At 44.7% G+C, this 14,946-nt stretch overlaps 1 protein-coding gene across 1 annotated transcript; it reads left to right on the plus strand.

Moving 5' to 3' along the window:
* Nucleotides 1-10,062: 10,062 nt before the first annotated feature.
* On the plus strand, nt 10,063-12,873 carry LOC135812976 (uncharacterized). The gene has a single exon (XM_065326195.1). It carries the CDS (start codon nt 10,063-10,065, stop codon nt 12,871-12,873), a length of 2,811 nt encoding a protein of 936 aa, XP_065182267.1.
* The last annotated feature ends 2,073 nt before the right edge of the window (nt 12,874-14,946 follow it).

Genomic DNA, 14,946 nt, shown 5'->3' on the forward strand with positions numbered 1-14,946 from the left:
GAGGAGAGAGACGGCTTTACTACCTGGACAGGGAATTGTACAAGCTGTCACAAAATGACCAACAACAACAACAACAACATTAACAACAACAGAGAGATAGATAGATAGATAGAGAGAGAGAGAGAGAGAGAGAGAGAGAGAGAGAGAGAGAGAGAGAGAGAGGGAGAGAGGAGAGAGACGGCTTTACTACCTGGACAGGGAATTGTACAAGCTGTCACAAAATGACCAACAACAACAACAACAACATTAACAACAACAGAGAGATAGATAGATAGATAGATAGAGAGAGAGAGAGAGAGAGAGAGAGAGAGAGAGAGAGAGAGAGAGAGAGAGAGAGAGAGAGAGAGAGATAGATAGATAGATAGAGAGAGAGAGAGAGAGAGAGAGAGAGAGAGAGAGAGAGAGAGAGAGAGAGAAGAGTGTGTGTGTGTCAGAGACAGAGAGAGAGAGAGAGAGAGAGAGAGAGAGAGAGAGGGAGGGGGGGGGGGAGGAGGAGAGATATGCGGATTGTTAAAATGGATTTCGACATGAAGTTAGGTACACAGAATGTTAATATGGGTAAAGGCTGGGCAAGTCGAGAGCCGTGGCTAGAGCTTTAAATGTCTGCCAATCACCTTCCGTACGGACTGCAACTGGGAGAGCATTCCACAGAATGCTGCTAACAAACTGAATTGAACGACGTCCAGCAGGACCAGGGAGGAACGGAACTCTCAGCAGGCTTGACACTTGACCCCGTGTCGTCCTCAGCTGAGGTGTGGCAGGGTCGTTGATCGGCACGAATAGATTCTTTAACAGGGGACTTGTCTTGTCATTTAAACATTTGAAAACGAAGATGGCAAGCTTCTGGAAGAGAAGCTGTGGCAAGCTTGGCACACCCAGTAGCTCCAGAAGGGGGGCAGTCGGGACCAGAGTCCTTTGCTGCAGGGTCGCTCTGACACCGGATTTTGACAGGCGGTGGAGTTTATCCAGGAGCTGCTTGGAAAGACTGGAGAAGAAACAGTTGGATCCATAGGATAGATGAGCCTGTATCATGCTGACATACCAGACTTGGCGTGCTCTTAGGCTCAGGGACCTGCCGTGTCGCCATAGCTGTCCAATTACTGGCCCGATCTTGCGTGTTACATGGCTGATATGTGGCTGCCAGGAGAGGTCATTGTCGATTACAACACCCAGGTATTTCGCAGATGTTGTTGATTCCAGGGATTGTCCTCGACAACGTACATGTTCTTGAACATCAGCACCGCCTCTTGGCTTTACAAACAGAACTTGGGTTTTCTGGGCATTCAGAAGTAGGCCGATGTCATCTAGCCACTTGGCGAGGTTGGTCACTGCAGACGACAGAGACTCGCAGACTTGCCTGGGACACGCGTTGGAGCAATCGAGAGCGATGTCATCAGCGAATTCCTGATCTGCCACATCCGGAGGCATCGTTGACTTGACGTCAGCAGTGTAAATTACAAACAGGAGTGGGCCTAAGACACTGCCCTGCGGAACACCGCGAGAGCAAGGAACAGTCCCTGACAACTGATCCTGCAATTTGATTTGCTGTGTCCGGCCAGACAGGTAACTGCAGAACCAGTTGAGTGCAGTTCCCGAGATGCCTAGCTTAAACAGTTCGGTAACGAGTCGCTCATGCCTGACGCGGTCAAAGGCCTTTGACATGTCGACAAACACGATGCCGGTATACTTGCGCTCTGCCCGTGCCATTTGCCATCGATCAACAGCATACGTTAAGGCATCTTCTGTGGAGTGAAGCTTTCGGTAGGCGAACTGAGTAGGCGGAAGAAGTTGCTTGGAGTCCAAGTACTGCGTGATCTGATTTTTTACAAATGCTTCTGTGATGCGGGAGATAACTGGGAGCAGTGACACAGGGCGGTAGTTCTTTGGCAAAGTTGGGTCTCCACTCTTGAAGAGCGGACTGACGTGGGACAACTTGAAGGACAGGGGGAACTCACCGGAGGACAGGGATATATTAATGATGCGTGTAAGTGTGGGGGCAATGGCTGGATAACACTTTTGCAGGATGATGCTTGGAACTTGGTCACTGCCTGTTGCCTTGAAAGGGTTGACAGATTTCAAACTGCTTGCCACATCCTCGACTGTCACTACACTGAAGTCGGTAAATGCCCCTTCCGCCATTGGACCAGAGGGAGAACAGAGCTGAGGAGGACGCTGGGGATAATGGACAACGTCACCAAACAGCTTGCTAAGATCCGATATGGGTACTTGAGCAGTGTGCGATTGTTTCTTCCGGCCAACCACAGTATTGATGACTGACCAAAGTTTACGTTGGTCAGAAGTCTGGCACTGCTGGATGAAATACGTGTTCTTCAGGCTCCTGTCCAGCTTCCTGGCCTTGGCACGAGCAGTGCGGTGTTGACTGCGGAGATCATCATTGCAGCGGTTCTTCATGAGCAGTCGATGGAGTCTGTCTCGCTCCCGTACGCAGGCCACAAGTTCATCTGTTACCCACGGGCAGGGACGTCTATCCCGATTTCGCCTCATCCGCACGGGTGCATGCTTATCCAATGTTGACACTATGGAGGCGATGAAAGATGATGCAAGGGTGTTGACATCATCTATGGCGAGCAGAGAGGCCTGCTCTGCACTGAGATCGCTGTTGAAGGTGTCCCAGTTTATCTTATGGATGCGGCGTGTAGGTCTGTAGCTGGAAGTACGGCCTGGTGCAAACCCTGCCACAGAGAGATTCCCAAGTACTGCAAAGTGGTCACTAATGTCTAGGTAGGCTATCTCATAAGGTCCCGTCAGCGGGGAAGTTGATAGGAAGAGATCAATGATTGACTCAGTAAGGGTGGTGGCACGTGTTGGTGAAGACACATAATTTGTCATACCAAATTTGTTAAACAAGTCAGTTACTCGTATGGCCATGGGCGACTGGTTCATTTTCATATCAACGTTGAAATCACCCAGCATGACAGTTGCCAGAACCTTCTTTCCTGGTGCATGAACTGATGCGTCTAGGCTGGACTCCAGGGAGGTCCAGAATGCTACAGGTTTGTCTGGTGGACGATAACAGCATCCAACCAGCACTATGCCACCGGAAACGCTAACTTCTATCCACAGCAGCTCTAAGTCAGTCTCCAAGTCAGTGCGTCTTCGCGCAAGAACAGATTCGTGGCAGTATATCCCAACACCACCACCACGTTGCTGCAATCTATCCTTCCGATGTAGCTTGAAATGTGGGATAGTAAGTTCACTGTCCAAGATATCTGGAGTGAGCCAAGTCTCAGCCATACCAAAGACATGAATGCCTCTGTTTGACAAGAACTTTTGCACTTCGGCTGTCTTGCGCCTGATACTACATACATTCAAGAAGGCAGTGTGCAGCATGGTCATCAGCAGGCATGGTTGATTTCAGAGCCATCGCTGACTGAGGGCGCGTGCATATTTGTTTCCACTTCCGAAAGGGATGACGAGTTTGCTTGCGTGTCGTCACATGCTGTGGTTTCTGTGGTATCATCACTGACATCAGAGGCAGAGTACTTGTCGAAATTCCACTGCCTGGAATAGAGTGGTCTGGGCCAGAAGCGACGATCCAACAGCGTCTTGCTGCACGATGCGTGGACTACCAGTCTCGCAGACGACGACTTTTGCTTCTGAAAAACTTTGCAGTCGAGAATTTTAATAGGGGGAGTCTTCAACTCCGACGAGCGACACTCCACGAAGCGTGCTAGCTGCTCCGGTGAGGCATCGCGCAGCAGATTGCCAACAAACACAACACTTTTCTTGACAGGTTTCCTGGCTGTCACCAAACGCCAGGCAGCATCTTCACTGTCGTCATCGACGTCTGGCAAATTGGCCTCACTGACTGCACTGGCTGCATTAGCTGAAGTTTGAATGTTGGTCTTGGAGTTCGAATTACTAGCAGTTTGAACGTTCGACGTGACACCCACGCGTTGGTGATGATCCAGGTCACTGAGGTCATGTCCTGGTACGGTAGGTCCGCTCTCGACTGGAATGTGACACGTGGCCGCAGCATTTTGCTGGGCCGGACCAGATGAAGTCAGTTGTAGATCTACTACGGTATTCGGGTTGGTTTCGGACTCAACGGTTGGGCAGTTAGTAGCATGGCGCCTCTTTCTTTGCGACTTGCTCTGAGCCTGAGAATCTCCAACCGTAATGGCGGAACTTCCTGAACTTGGAATGTTCAGTGCGCTTGATCTGGATAGCTCCTGAACGGTCCTAGATAGCTGGTCGATATGGCTTATCAGCCTTTTCTCACGGTCTGCAGCAGCACTTCTTTCGACATCAAGCATATCCATTATCACCGCCAGAGCGTTGTGGAAATCGCGGCAGCAGTTCGACGTAGGGAAACGATTATCTGGGACATCGCACGGCTGTTCGTGCTCATCGCTCTCTACTGCGGCCATGGTCGTGGAATCCCTGTTTGTAGACATGCTTGCAACAAAAAATCCGGGTCAGAGACCCCAAAAGTAACCTAAAAACGATACAAAAACGGGAGCTGAAAAACATGCATCCTACTCTAAAACGTTTCATGTCATCGTCGCGTGAAGCAGTGAAACCTATGCTAACGCAGTAGTGCAGCCCGTTTAGCACATAGGAAGCAAATTCTTTATCGGGGTGATGACGCAATAGAAGCTCAAAACGAGAGACATGCAAAGGGGTATGTACAGAGGAATTATTAATGTGAGCGGGAACAAAATTATGTACACATGCAACAGTTATTGGTTGCTCAGGCTGGGATTGCAATCCCGAACTACTGGGCTGGTCGCTGACCTTTGCCGGAACACTTGCTGCGGGGGTGGTCCTTGCCACAGCGGTTGCAGATGTGGGAGAACCGGCAATTTGACCAGCTACACTTGCCAAGGTTGAAGTTTCGGCAGATGACGGCACCTGTGTTGTTGCGGGTGAGCAGTGAGGATGATGATGTTTGAGCTTGGTGTGCATGTTTGGGACGAAAAGGGCACATGTTGCTTGCAGCCGCTGGGTGGACAAGGCTGCACGACTGACATCTATGCCTGGCCTTGCCTGTGATGCACAGCTGCCATGTATTTATGTCAATCGTATCAAAGCGCTTGCCAGGTTGTGAAGCGACAAGCCTTCGAAATTGCTGGTCATACATAAGCCAAGCCTCTGCAAAATACTGCCTGTTGGCCGCCAAGATCATGCACTGGTATGACAGGAGTTCTGCTGTGCGGTGGGGTGCATTGCTGATCACAACATGCATATACAGAGACCATGCTTCTAACCAAGTGGCGATATCGTGCACACGTCTACGAACCGGGCGAGTGGTGTTCACCTCTACGACTTCCAGTGCACCCCCGGATGAACTGGATCTGAGCTCGAACGACTTATTGCTATCAACTGCCCCCAAGATCTCAGGCAACAATTGGTCGAAGTCCACAATCTCACCTCGCAATATCCTATCCTGCACCGACTTTGGGACGTGCAGATTTCCAGCGTGAGGCGGTGTGGAGCACGCAGCACCCATGCCAATGTCGAAAATTTGGTGCTGGCACAAGCTAAAAGTCACCACTAATTAGACTAGTCTTTGAAGTGAAGCCAACAGCAAGAAAGAAAGAGAAAGTTCAAAGGAAGCAGTTGTACGACGTCAGGCTAAGCGCGCCCGAATCCATGCGCTGGCAGTGTACTAGTGTGAGTGCAGTGAGCAAAAGTTCAAAGGAAGCAGTTGTGTGACGTCAGGCCAAGCGTGCCCGAATCTATGCGCTGGCAGTGTGAGTGCAGTGCACAATGCACCGATGCAGCGGTGCGCGGCAGATGCAAACATGGCAGTGTGATCGGTGGATGCTAACACACACTAACTACATTACTGCGACATTATCCGGAAATGATATGCTTTTGCTCACAAACCGACATGCTCAGGATGGAATCACACTCCGGTTAACAAAAGATCAGTTATCCGGAAATGATATGCTTTTGCTCACAAACCGACAGGTTACCAAAATCAAAAAATCCAAGCAAAAAGGAGTAGGAATGGATCTCAAGTTATCCAGTACTCAACTCAAGAAGCAAGGTGGGTTTCTCGGAGCATTAGCAGCTGGATTGTTAGCACCAGCTCTGGGAAAATGATCGGTTTAGGAAACACCGGTGAAGGATTACAACTTCCTGGAACACGGAGGGGTAGAGGGGTAAAAAAAGACCAAAAAGGAAAGGGGTTACGTCTACCAGGAACGTGAGACCACTGACCAACTTTGACATTGATGAAATTCTGAGATCTATTCCACATTTCAGAGGAACTTTTAGCAAAGATCAGCTTCCACAACCTCTATCATCAAAGGATTGTTTGGTAATCAATCTCCAAGATTTCTTGGACGGTGGTGGTACTCACTGGGTTTGTGTGTTTGGTAATGAATATTTTGACAGCTTTGGCTTATCACCACCAGAGGAGGTAGTTGGGTGGATGAAGAAGCACCATAAAAAATGTTGGTGTAACTCATCAAAGATACAGATGAATGATAGTGTCCTGTGTGGATACTACTGTATACATTTCATAGAAGAAAGAAACAAAGGCAGAAGTGCTCTTGATGTCTTGTTGGATTTCACTCTGCATCCCAGTCAAGAAAATGAGCAGTTGGTATTGTAAAAAAGGGGAAGAAAAAAAGAGATAAAAGAGATAAAAAAGGAAAACACAAAAACCTTTTTTTCTTTCACTAGTTCCTTTTTCTTTTTTGGTATTCATTGTATAAGCATCATCAATTTTATCATTCACGGAGCTAGTGGAACATCGATTTTTCATGATGGGATTTGTTGTTTCTTGGATAAGACTTCTGACATTTCTCACAGACAATTCTTTCATTGGCATATTGTCTGATTTTCTTGTGATTATCTTGATACCACTCTGATGCTGATCTTCCAGGCTTGTTTTTATTCACGGTATCCAATTTTTCGATCCAGTATCGTTCTCTCCTCTGAAGCTCATCTTTATCAAACATTGATAGAGAGTCAATCTCAACAATTTCTACATGTCCGAGATCAAGCAGAATGAATGATGTCACAAAATTATGATTACCTTTTTGATATGCTCTGAAAGTGGATCTATGAAGATACATCCTATTTTTCAGTGGTAGACAAGTGGAGCCCACATATACCTGATCGGTGTGTTGGCTTACACGTTTGTAAATCTTACAAGGAGAAGTCATCTTTGCTGATAGAAAATCTTTGGAATTCTCATCGGTATACTTCTATACAACAGGATTCAAATAACCGTTTATGATGATAATTCGGTGTAGAAAAAAAATGAGGAGAGTTGGTCACCTCTTTTCTCTTCTCTTCTATTTTTTCTTACAAATATTCATCAATATCATCCTGAAACTTCTCTAACAGGTGATTGTTGGTGAAGGAACTACAGATTCCTCCATACTTTGGATTTTCACAAATTCTCAGGAAAATGCTTGGGATGATATTCATTTGTTCATCAAGAGCATTTTCAAACACATCATCAAATAAATCACTGGTCATTAAATCATTCATCATTATTCTATCAATCATCTCATCTTCACTTTCATCAATGTGAATAATAAATGATTCCATATCTTCCCAAGGATCACCACAATCAGGAGTATCAGGTTCATAGTCAAAGTCCTCATAGGAGAAATAGTCACTCGGGAAAGACGCAGCCATCGTTGTAGGTAATTGATTTTACAAATTCTATCAAACTTGTTGGATCTTACCCTATAGTATGAACAGTTTAGATAACATAATTGGTGATATGGGTGGAAAGAAAGAAAAAAAGATAGATAGACAAACATGAAAATGTATCACATAATCTGCCGTGGGACAGTTGGGTTTGGATACTCTCTCTCCAACATTCCACAGTTCCGTGACAATATTCTGGGGGTGAGTTTGGAACTCACGAAAGATGATCAGGAGCATGACACGATCAACATCCACATATTTACCAATAATCCACAGATTTTTATGTCATTGACAAAAGCAGAGCTTGACAAAATGGATTATGGGAGTTTCCAGTTAGTGAGTGTTGATAGGATTGATGAGAGCTTGGAAGATCACTGTGAAAATATGGGATTGTTGGCACATCTTTGTATCCATGAGAAATAAAAAAGTAGATAGATAGATTAAGATGAATGTTCATTGCCTATCGTGTAAGAAAAAGCAACAGATGAGAGGGATACAAGGAGAAGTCACATCAACTGGTCAACCATATGTCAAGGGTAAATGCTCAGTATGTGGTCGATCGTGTTCACAATTTATCAAGAAATCGGAAATCAGAGAAGGTGGATTCCTGTCTGGTTTGTTCAAGATGATAGGTTTAGGAGTAAAAAAAAAAAATAGATAGGAACTGGACTGATGATCTGGCTGATGAGTTACACAAGCCAAAGCGTGTGAATTTCACTAGGAGACAAGTGACTGTGAGTGAGATTGATGAAATCTGGTCCGCCGATCTCGTGGATATGACAGCTTTTCGTAAATACAATGATGAAATCAAATTTTTGCTTACTGTCATTGATCTGTTCAGCCGATATGCTTGGGTTGTTCCACTCGAATCCAAGAAAGGTGTTGACATCCAATCAGCATTTCGATCCATCGTGAAAACTAGCAGCAGGAAACCACGTAAGCTGTGGGTTGATCAGGGTACCGAGTTCTATAATCGAACGTTCAAACACTGGCTTGATGAGAATCAGATCACGATGTACAGCACTCACAACGAAGGAAAGGCTGTTGTAGTTGAGCGTTTCAACCGAACTCTGAAAACCAGGATGTGGAAATACTTCAGTGCTAACTCCACCAGCAGGTACATCGATGTCCTTCCACATTTGGTAGAGAAGTACAACACGACAAAACACAGAGGTGTTCGGATGACACCAACTGAGGCATCACGGGAGAAGAACGCTGATCGAATCCGTGACTCACTGGGTGAGAAATCTCCACTATCCAGGTCCACTAAATTCCAGATAGATGACCACGTCCGACTGGTGAAGCAGAAACGACATTTCGAGAAAGGATACACTCCGAACTGGACTGAGGAGGTATTCAGGATCACCGATATTCTCCCGACCAGACCCAATACGTACTCTGTCAAGGACCTCGATGGTGAACCCGTTGATGGGTCGTTCTATGAACAAGAGCTCCAGAAAACTACTCAAGAAATCTACCGGATCGAGAAAGTGCTCCGAAAGGACAACAAGAAGAAACAAGCCCTTGTGAGGTGGAAAGGCTACTCGGCAAGATTCGACAGCTGGGTGCCGTTTGATCAACTCAGCTGGTTGTGATCACGGATCACAGCAGCAGATTTGTTTGTAGAAAAAAATCACGGGGTAGACCTACTAACTGTCAACAGCACCGGATTCGGACGCTTATCAGTACTAATAGACATAAACAACTCCATATGTGTTTGACCCCGATAGCCTGGTTGGTAAATCTACACACAGGATAAGAAATCGAGAGTCACGGGTTCGAATCACGGAAACTGAGACCACATGCCACAATGCGCATGTCTGAATCCTGTTTCACGAAACTGAGACCACATGCCACAATGCGCATGTCTGAATCCTGTTTCACAACAAGAAACTGAGAACACATGTCAATGAGCGTGTCTGAATCCTGTTTCACGAAACTGAGACCACATGCCACAATGCGCATGTCTGAATCCTGTTTCACAACAAGAAACTGAGAACACATGCCAATGAGCGTGTCTGAATCCTGTTTCTGAGAACACATGCCGATGAGCGTGTCTTGTGAAAAAAAGAGAGAGACCTGAGCAAACTCACTATCACCTATGACGGGAAGAAACTCAAGACTGAGAAACAACTCCGGTGGATTCATAAAAAAATAGACCAAAGAAAGAATCGGGAACTTCTCAAGCAACAGATTCGGAAGAATCGGAAGAATCGTAAGAGGAAACCGATTGTCACACCACCGTTCACAGTCTCAAAGTCAGTACCCAAAGGGATTCTGAAATCGTTCATCTATGAACCGAAAGAGAATCATCCAGATCTGTATATATTCTTTGATAGTATCAACATCCCACTGAGAACATTGATACAGAAAGAACTGGAAAATCTCAAAGGTGTGAAAGTCAGTCTGACATTACAAGTAGAAATGGAGAAAGGAGACGACATAACAACCACAGACACACCATACTTCAGAAGTGGACCAATGACAGTCACAACATCTCATGAGATTGATGACGGTATTCGAACGGCACATACACAAATTCATAGAAATATCGATAAGTGGATACAGAATGGATCAAACTGGCACATCAATCATATCGTCGGATTTTACGTTGATGTAGCAGCATATCAGCCAATGAGAGGTAAATCCTACATTGATTTACCGAACGAGCTCAAGAAAAAGAAGGCAATCATCAATGTCAAGAATAAGGATGATAAATGTCTGATGTGGGCACTGCTCTCAGCTCTGTATCCAGCAAAGAAGCATAGTGACAGGGTAACTCAGTATACAGACTATAGCAACAAACTTGATCTGTTCGGAATCGATTTTCCAACACCACTGAGTCAGATTTCCAAAGTCGAGAAGCAAAACAGCCTAGCTATCAATGTCTTTGGGTATGAAGATAACGTGATCTATCCACTACTGCTGACAAAGAAAAGAGGTGAGAAAGTAATCAATCTTCTACTATACCAAAAAGAAGATCAGAATCACTACTGTTGGATCAAAGATTTCAGCAGATTGTGCTACGATCAGTCAAAGCATAAAGCCAGGAAATTCTTCTGTACAAGATGTCTCCAACCACACAACACAGAGAAATCCCTGAGCAATCATCAGGAGTATTGTGATAATGTCACTGGATTATCAGCACACATGGTACTACCAGAACCGGACGAAGATGGGAATCAACCAACACTGAAGTTCATTAATCATCACAAAATGCTACAATGTCCTTATGTAATCTATGCTGACACTGAGGCACTGATCAAGAAAATTGATGGAGTGAAAAGCCAACAAACCAGCTGGGATTCACAGCATGTTCCTTGTGGTTTTGGTTACGTCGTGGTGCGTTCTGACGGAGTGATGACAAGTCAGTGTTTCTACCGGGGTGTTGATGCTATGGATGTATTCTTTGATAAACTCAAAAATGAGGAGAAGAAAATCCAATCAGCACTCAATAATCCAGCACCGATGGATCTCACTAAGGATCAAGAAAAATTGTTCAGAGAGACAGAAGACTGTTGGATTTGTAAAAAGAAACTTGGTGATGACAGAGTCCGTGATCACGACCACATCACTGGTGATTTCCGCGGTGCCGCACACAACGACTGTAACATCAAACTCAGAATTTATCCATACAAGCAGCACATCCCTGTGGTTTTTCACAACCTGAAAGGCTATGGCAGTCATCATCTCATCGGAGCAATCGGAAAGACAGATGTTGAGACCGTCACGTACACGGATAAGGATGGTGTGTGTAAGAGTAAAACTGTGGGTGAGATATCAGTCATTCCCAACAACATGGAGAAATTCATCTCATTCACATGGAGACAGTTCCGGTTCATCGACAGCTGCCAGTTTCTCAATGCGTCACTCGATAGACTTGTGAAAACGACACCAGATGAGTCATTCACTCACACCAAGACGTTGTCAAACCATCAGCTGTTGATGAGGAAAGGGGTATACCCCTATGAATACATGAACAGCTTCTCCAGGTTCGATGAGACTCAGCTACCAGCACAGAGTAAGTTCTATTCTTCAGTGTCTGATGAGGGGGTGAGTGATGATGACTACAAACATGCTGAGACAATGTGGATGAAATTCGACTGTCAGACTCTTGGTGATTATCACGACTTGTATCTCAAGACCGACGTGTTTCTCTTGGCTGACATCTTTGAGAATTTCAGAGTAGAAGCTGTCAGAACGTATCAGCTGGATCCAGCAAATTACTACACTCTGCCTGGATTTGCCTGGGATGCTCTGTTGATGTACTCAGGTGTGTCCTTGGAATTACTAACAGACTATGATCAGCACTTGTTTGTAGAATCAGGAATGAGAGGTGGTGTGTCGATGGTCTCACAACGATATGCTGCTGCTAATAATCACTATCAGGAGAAATTTGATGCTGATCAGCCATCGTCATTTATCCAGTATCTCGATGCCAACAATCTCTATGGTTGGGCAATGTCACAGCATCTCCCAGTGTCTGATTTTCGGTGGGAGAAACCATCAGAGAAACTCCTGAACAAGATACTGAATACTCAAGATGATTCCTCATCGGGGTATATCGTCGAATGTGATCTGGATTATCCACACGAACTTCATGAGGAGCACAACGATTATCCCGTTGCTCCGGAACGTCTTTCCGTCAATGAGGACATGCTATCTTCATACCAGCAGGAGCTTGTTGATAAACTCAATTCTTCCGGAGTAGATGCTCTCAAACTTGTACCAAACTTGAGGGACAAGACAAAGTACGTTCTCCATTACCGAAACTTGAAACTCTACACTCAGCTCGGACTACGTTGTGTCAAAATTCATCGTGCTCTGAAATTTACTCAGACACCGTGGATGAGAAACTACATCGAGAAGAATACAGACCTCCGGAAGAAGGCAACGGATGATTTCTCCAAAGACTTCTATAAACTGATGAATAATGCGGTGTTTGGGAAAACTATGGAGAACGTTCGGAGGAGAGTCAACATAAAAGTGTTGAGAAGTCGTGAGGAGAAAAAAATCAAACAGCTTGTTGCCAAACCAACGTACAACCGCCATGTGATCTTCAACGATGACCTGGTCGGGGTACAAAGTAACAGGACAAAGGTCGTCCTCAACAAGCCCATATATGTTGGGATGTCGATTTTGGATCTCTCAAAGACACTCATGTATGACTTTTACTACAATCACCTGAAAGAGTTGTATGGCTCTGATGTGAAACTCTTGTACACCGATACGTAGAGGATATAACCCGAGTCAGAGGGTTATACCGGCTGAATATAAATCCCGACTGCGATAGCAGGAGGGATTTATATGAGGGTACGGTATAACCCGACTACGAGGGTCATATCCTACTTATGCCAGGTACCCCTACGCATTTCCAGAACAACGAACCTATTTGGAGATCTCCTACATCATGCAGTACATGAACATCTTCTGATGGTTATCAGTTTTCAGTTGAAAGAATGGTCGAGCAAGGTCAGAAGGAGATTCCTCCGTGGATGTTTGGCATAAGATTTCCTTTCAGTACCAGTGCATATTGTAGCATCTTCATGATCTTGTCTTGAGTCGTGAGCGGTGCGGAAGTCGACTGAATTGCTGCGGTGCTGGAGTTTGTCGTTGAATCAAACTACCGTCACTAGTTAGATTACAGACTCTTTGGGAGTAAGTGTTACTATAATTATGGTACAGTGCTGATTTTCACATGCGGCATCTTATAATCAGTTTTGCTTGCAAGTAGATGCATTTTGCATGCACTGTTTTGTATCACATTTCAATCCAATCTATTGTAGCCTTTTCCACTGAATCGGGTTGAAGTACATGTACATGTACACTGGTATTATAAACTTATTTACGAAGGAGACAGTCTGTTGATGATCTTCAACTCTTCGAAGTACAATGTACATTGCTGACCCATTCGGGATACTTCGTGGTTATTCGACGTTCTTTATCCTCAGATTCAGTATAACAGAATACTCTGTAGACGAATTCCAGGTCATTCCTCTTTTCCATTGTGTACTGTTCCTCGTCAGTGTGCCGTTCTGTGTGGAGTGTACACGTGCATGTGGTTTCCGTTGTGTCTGTTTTTGTATGGTCCGTGCGCTGGAGTACTGCCGCCGTACAAGTTCACTGCCTTTCAGGCAGTGAACATGTACGGTGGCAGTGCCCTAGCGTACGTACCGTGCACCGGGATTTATATTCTATATAAATCCCGCGCGGGATTTATACTGGCCTATATAACCATGGCTAGACGAGCGCTGATTGGCTGAAAACAGGCCCTCCGTACCGTACCATGGTATAAAGACAGCTTGGTTCTTCATTTCTTTACTGATGATCTGTTTGATGACATGAGTGAGTTTCTTGATAAGTATGATACAAGCAATTATGATCAATCACATCCGTTATATTCCGAGAAAAACAAGAAAGTTGTTGGCCTGTTCAAAGATGAACTCGGTGGAAAACTGATCACTGAGTTTGTAGGACTTCGCTCCAAGATGTACAGTTACTCTGGTGAGGAAAGTGGAAAAAGAGCAAAGGGGGTGAAAACAGCAGTGCTCTAGAAAACTATCACACATGATGATTTCCGAAATTGTCTCTTGGATCAATCCGTGTTCCATCGAGAAATGACAACACTCCGGAGTCATAGACACGTCATTTTCGGAGAAACAGTTAATAAGATAGCTTTATCACCATTGGACACAAAACGATATATCACAGAAGATGGATGTAGTACGTTAGCGTTCGGACACCATGAAATACCAAGATATCTGGCTGAGGAGGGGTTTGATAGTAGCATTTCATTCATGAGTTATATAGCAATAAAAACTGCTTTATGGCAGTTTTCTAAAAAAAGTTATTGTGTTCTAGTCCATGGACCCAGTCTAAAAAGTAAGAAATTAACGAAATGTGATAGCTGAAAATTAAAATTTCACACAAAACCTCACAATAATCACAACACTTGAAATGCTGCTTTCAACACTAAACTTGTACTGCACCAACAATTGGCAACATGCATGCATAGGAAAGAGGATCACGAGGGGAAAAGGTCTTCTACATGTAGCTTTTAATTCTGTGTGTGATTATTGTGAGGTTTTGTGTGAAATTTTAATTTTCAGCTATCACATTTCGTTAATTTCTTACTTTTTAGACTGGGTCCATGGACTAGAACACAATAACTTTTTTTAGAAAACTGCCATAAAGCAGTTTTTATTGCTATAATTTCTTTTGTTTTTTCTGTCACCAATCAATGGATCTGGAATGCCCTATATCAATAATTATGTAAATGATGGCCTTCACATCATATCAAGAGGTTTA

The sequence above is a fragment of the Sycon ciliatum genome, chromosome 3, assembly GCF_964019385.1.
Source record: "Sycon ciliatum chromosome 3, ocSycCili1.1, whole genome shotgun sequence".
Taxonomy (NCBI): Eukaryota; Metazoa; Porifera; class Calcarea; order Leucosolenida; family Sycettidae; genus Sycon; species Sycon ciliatum.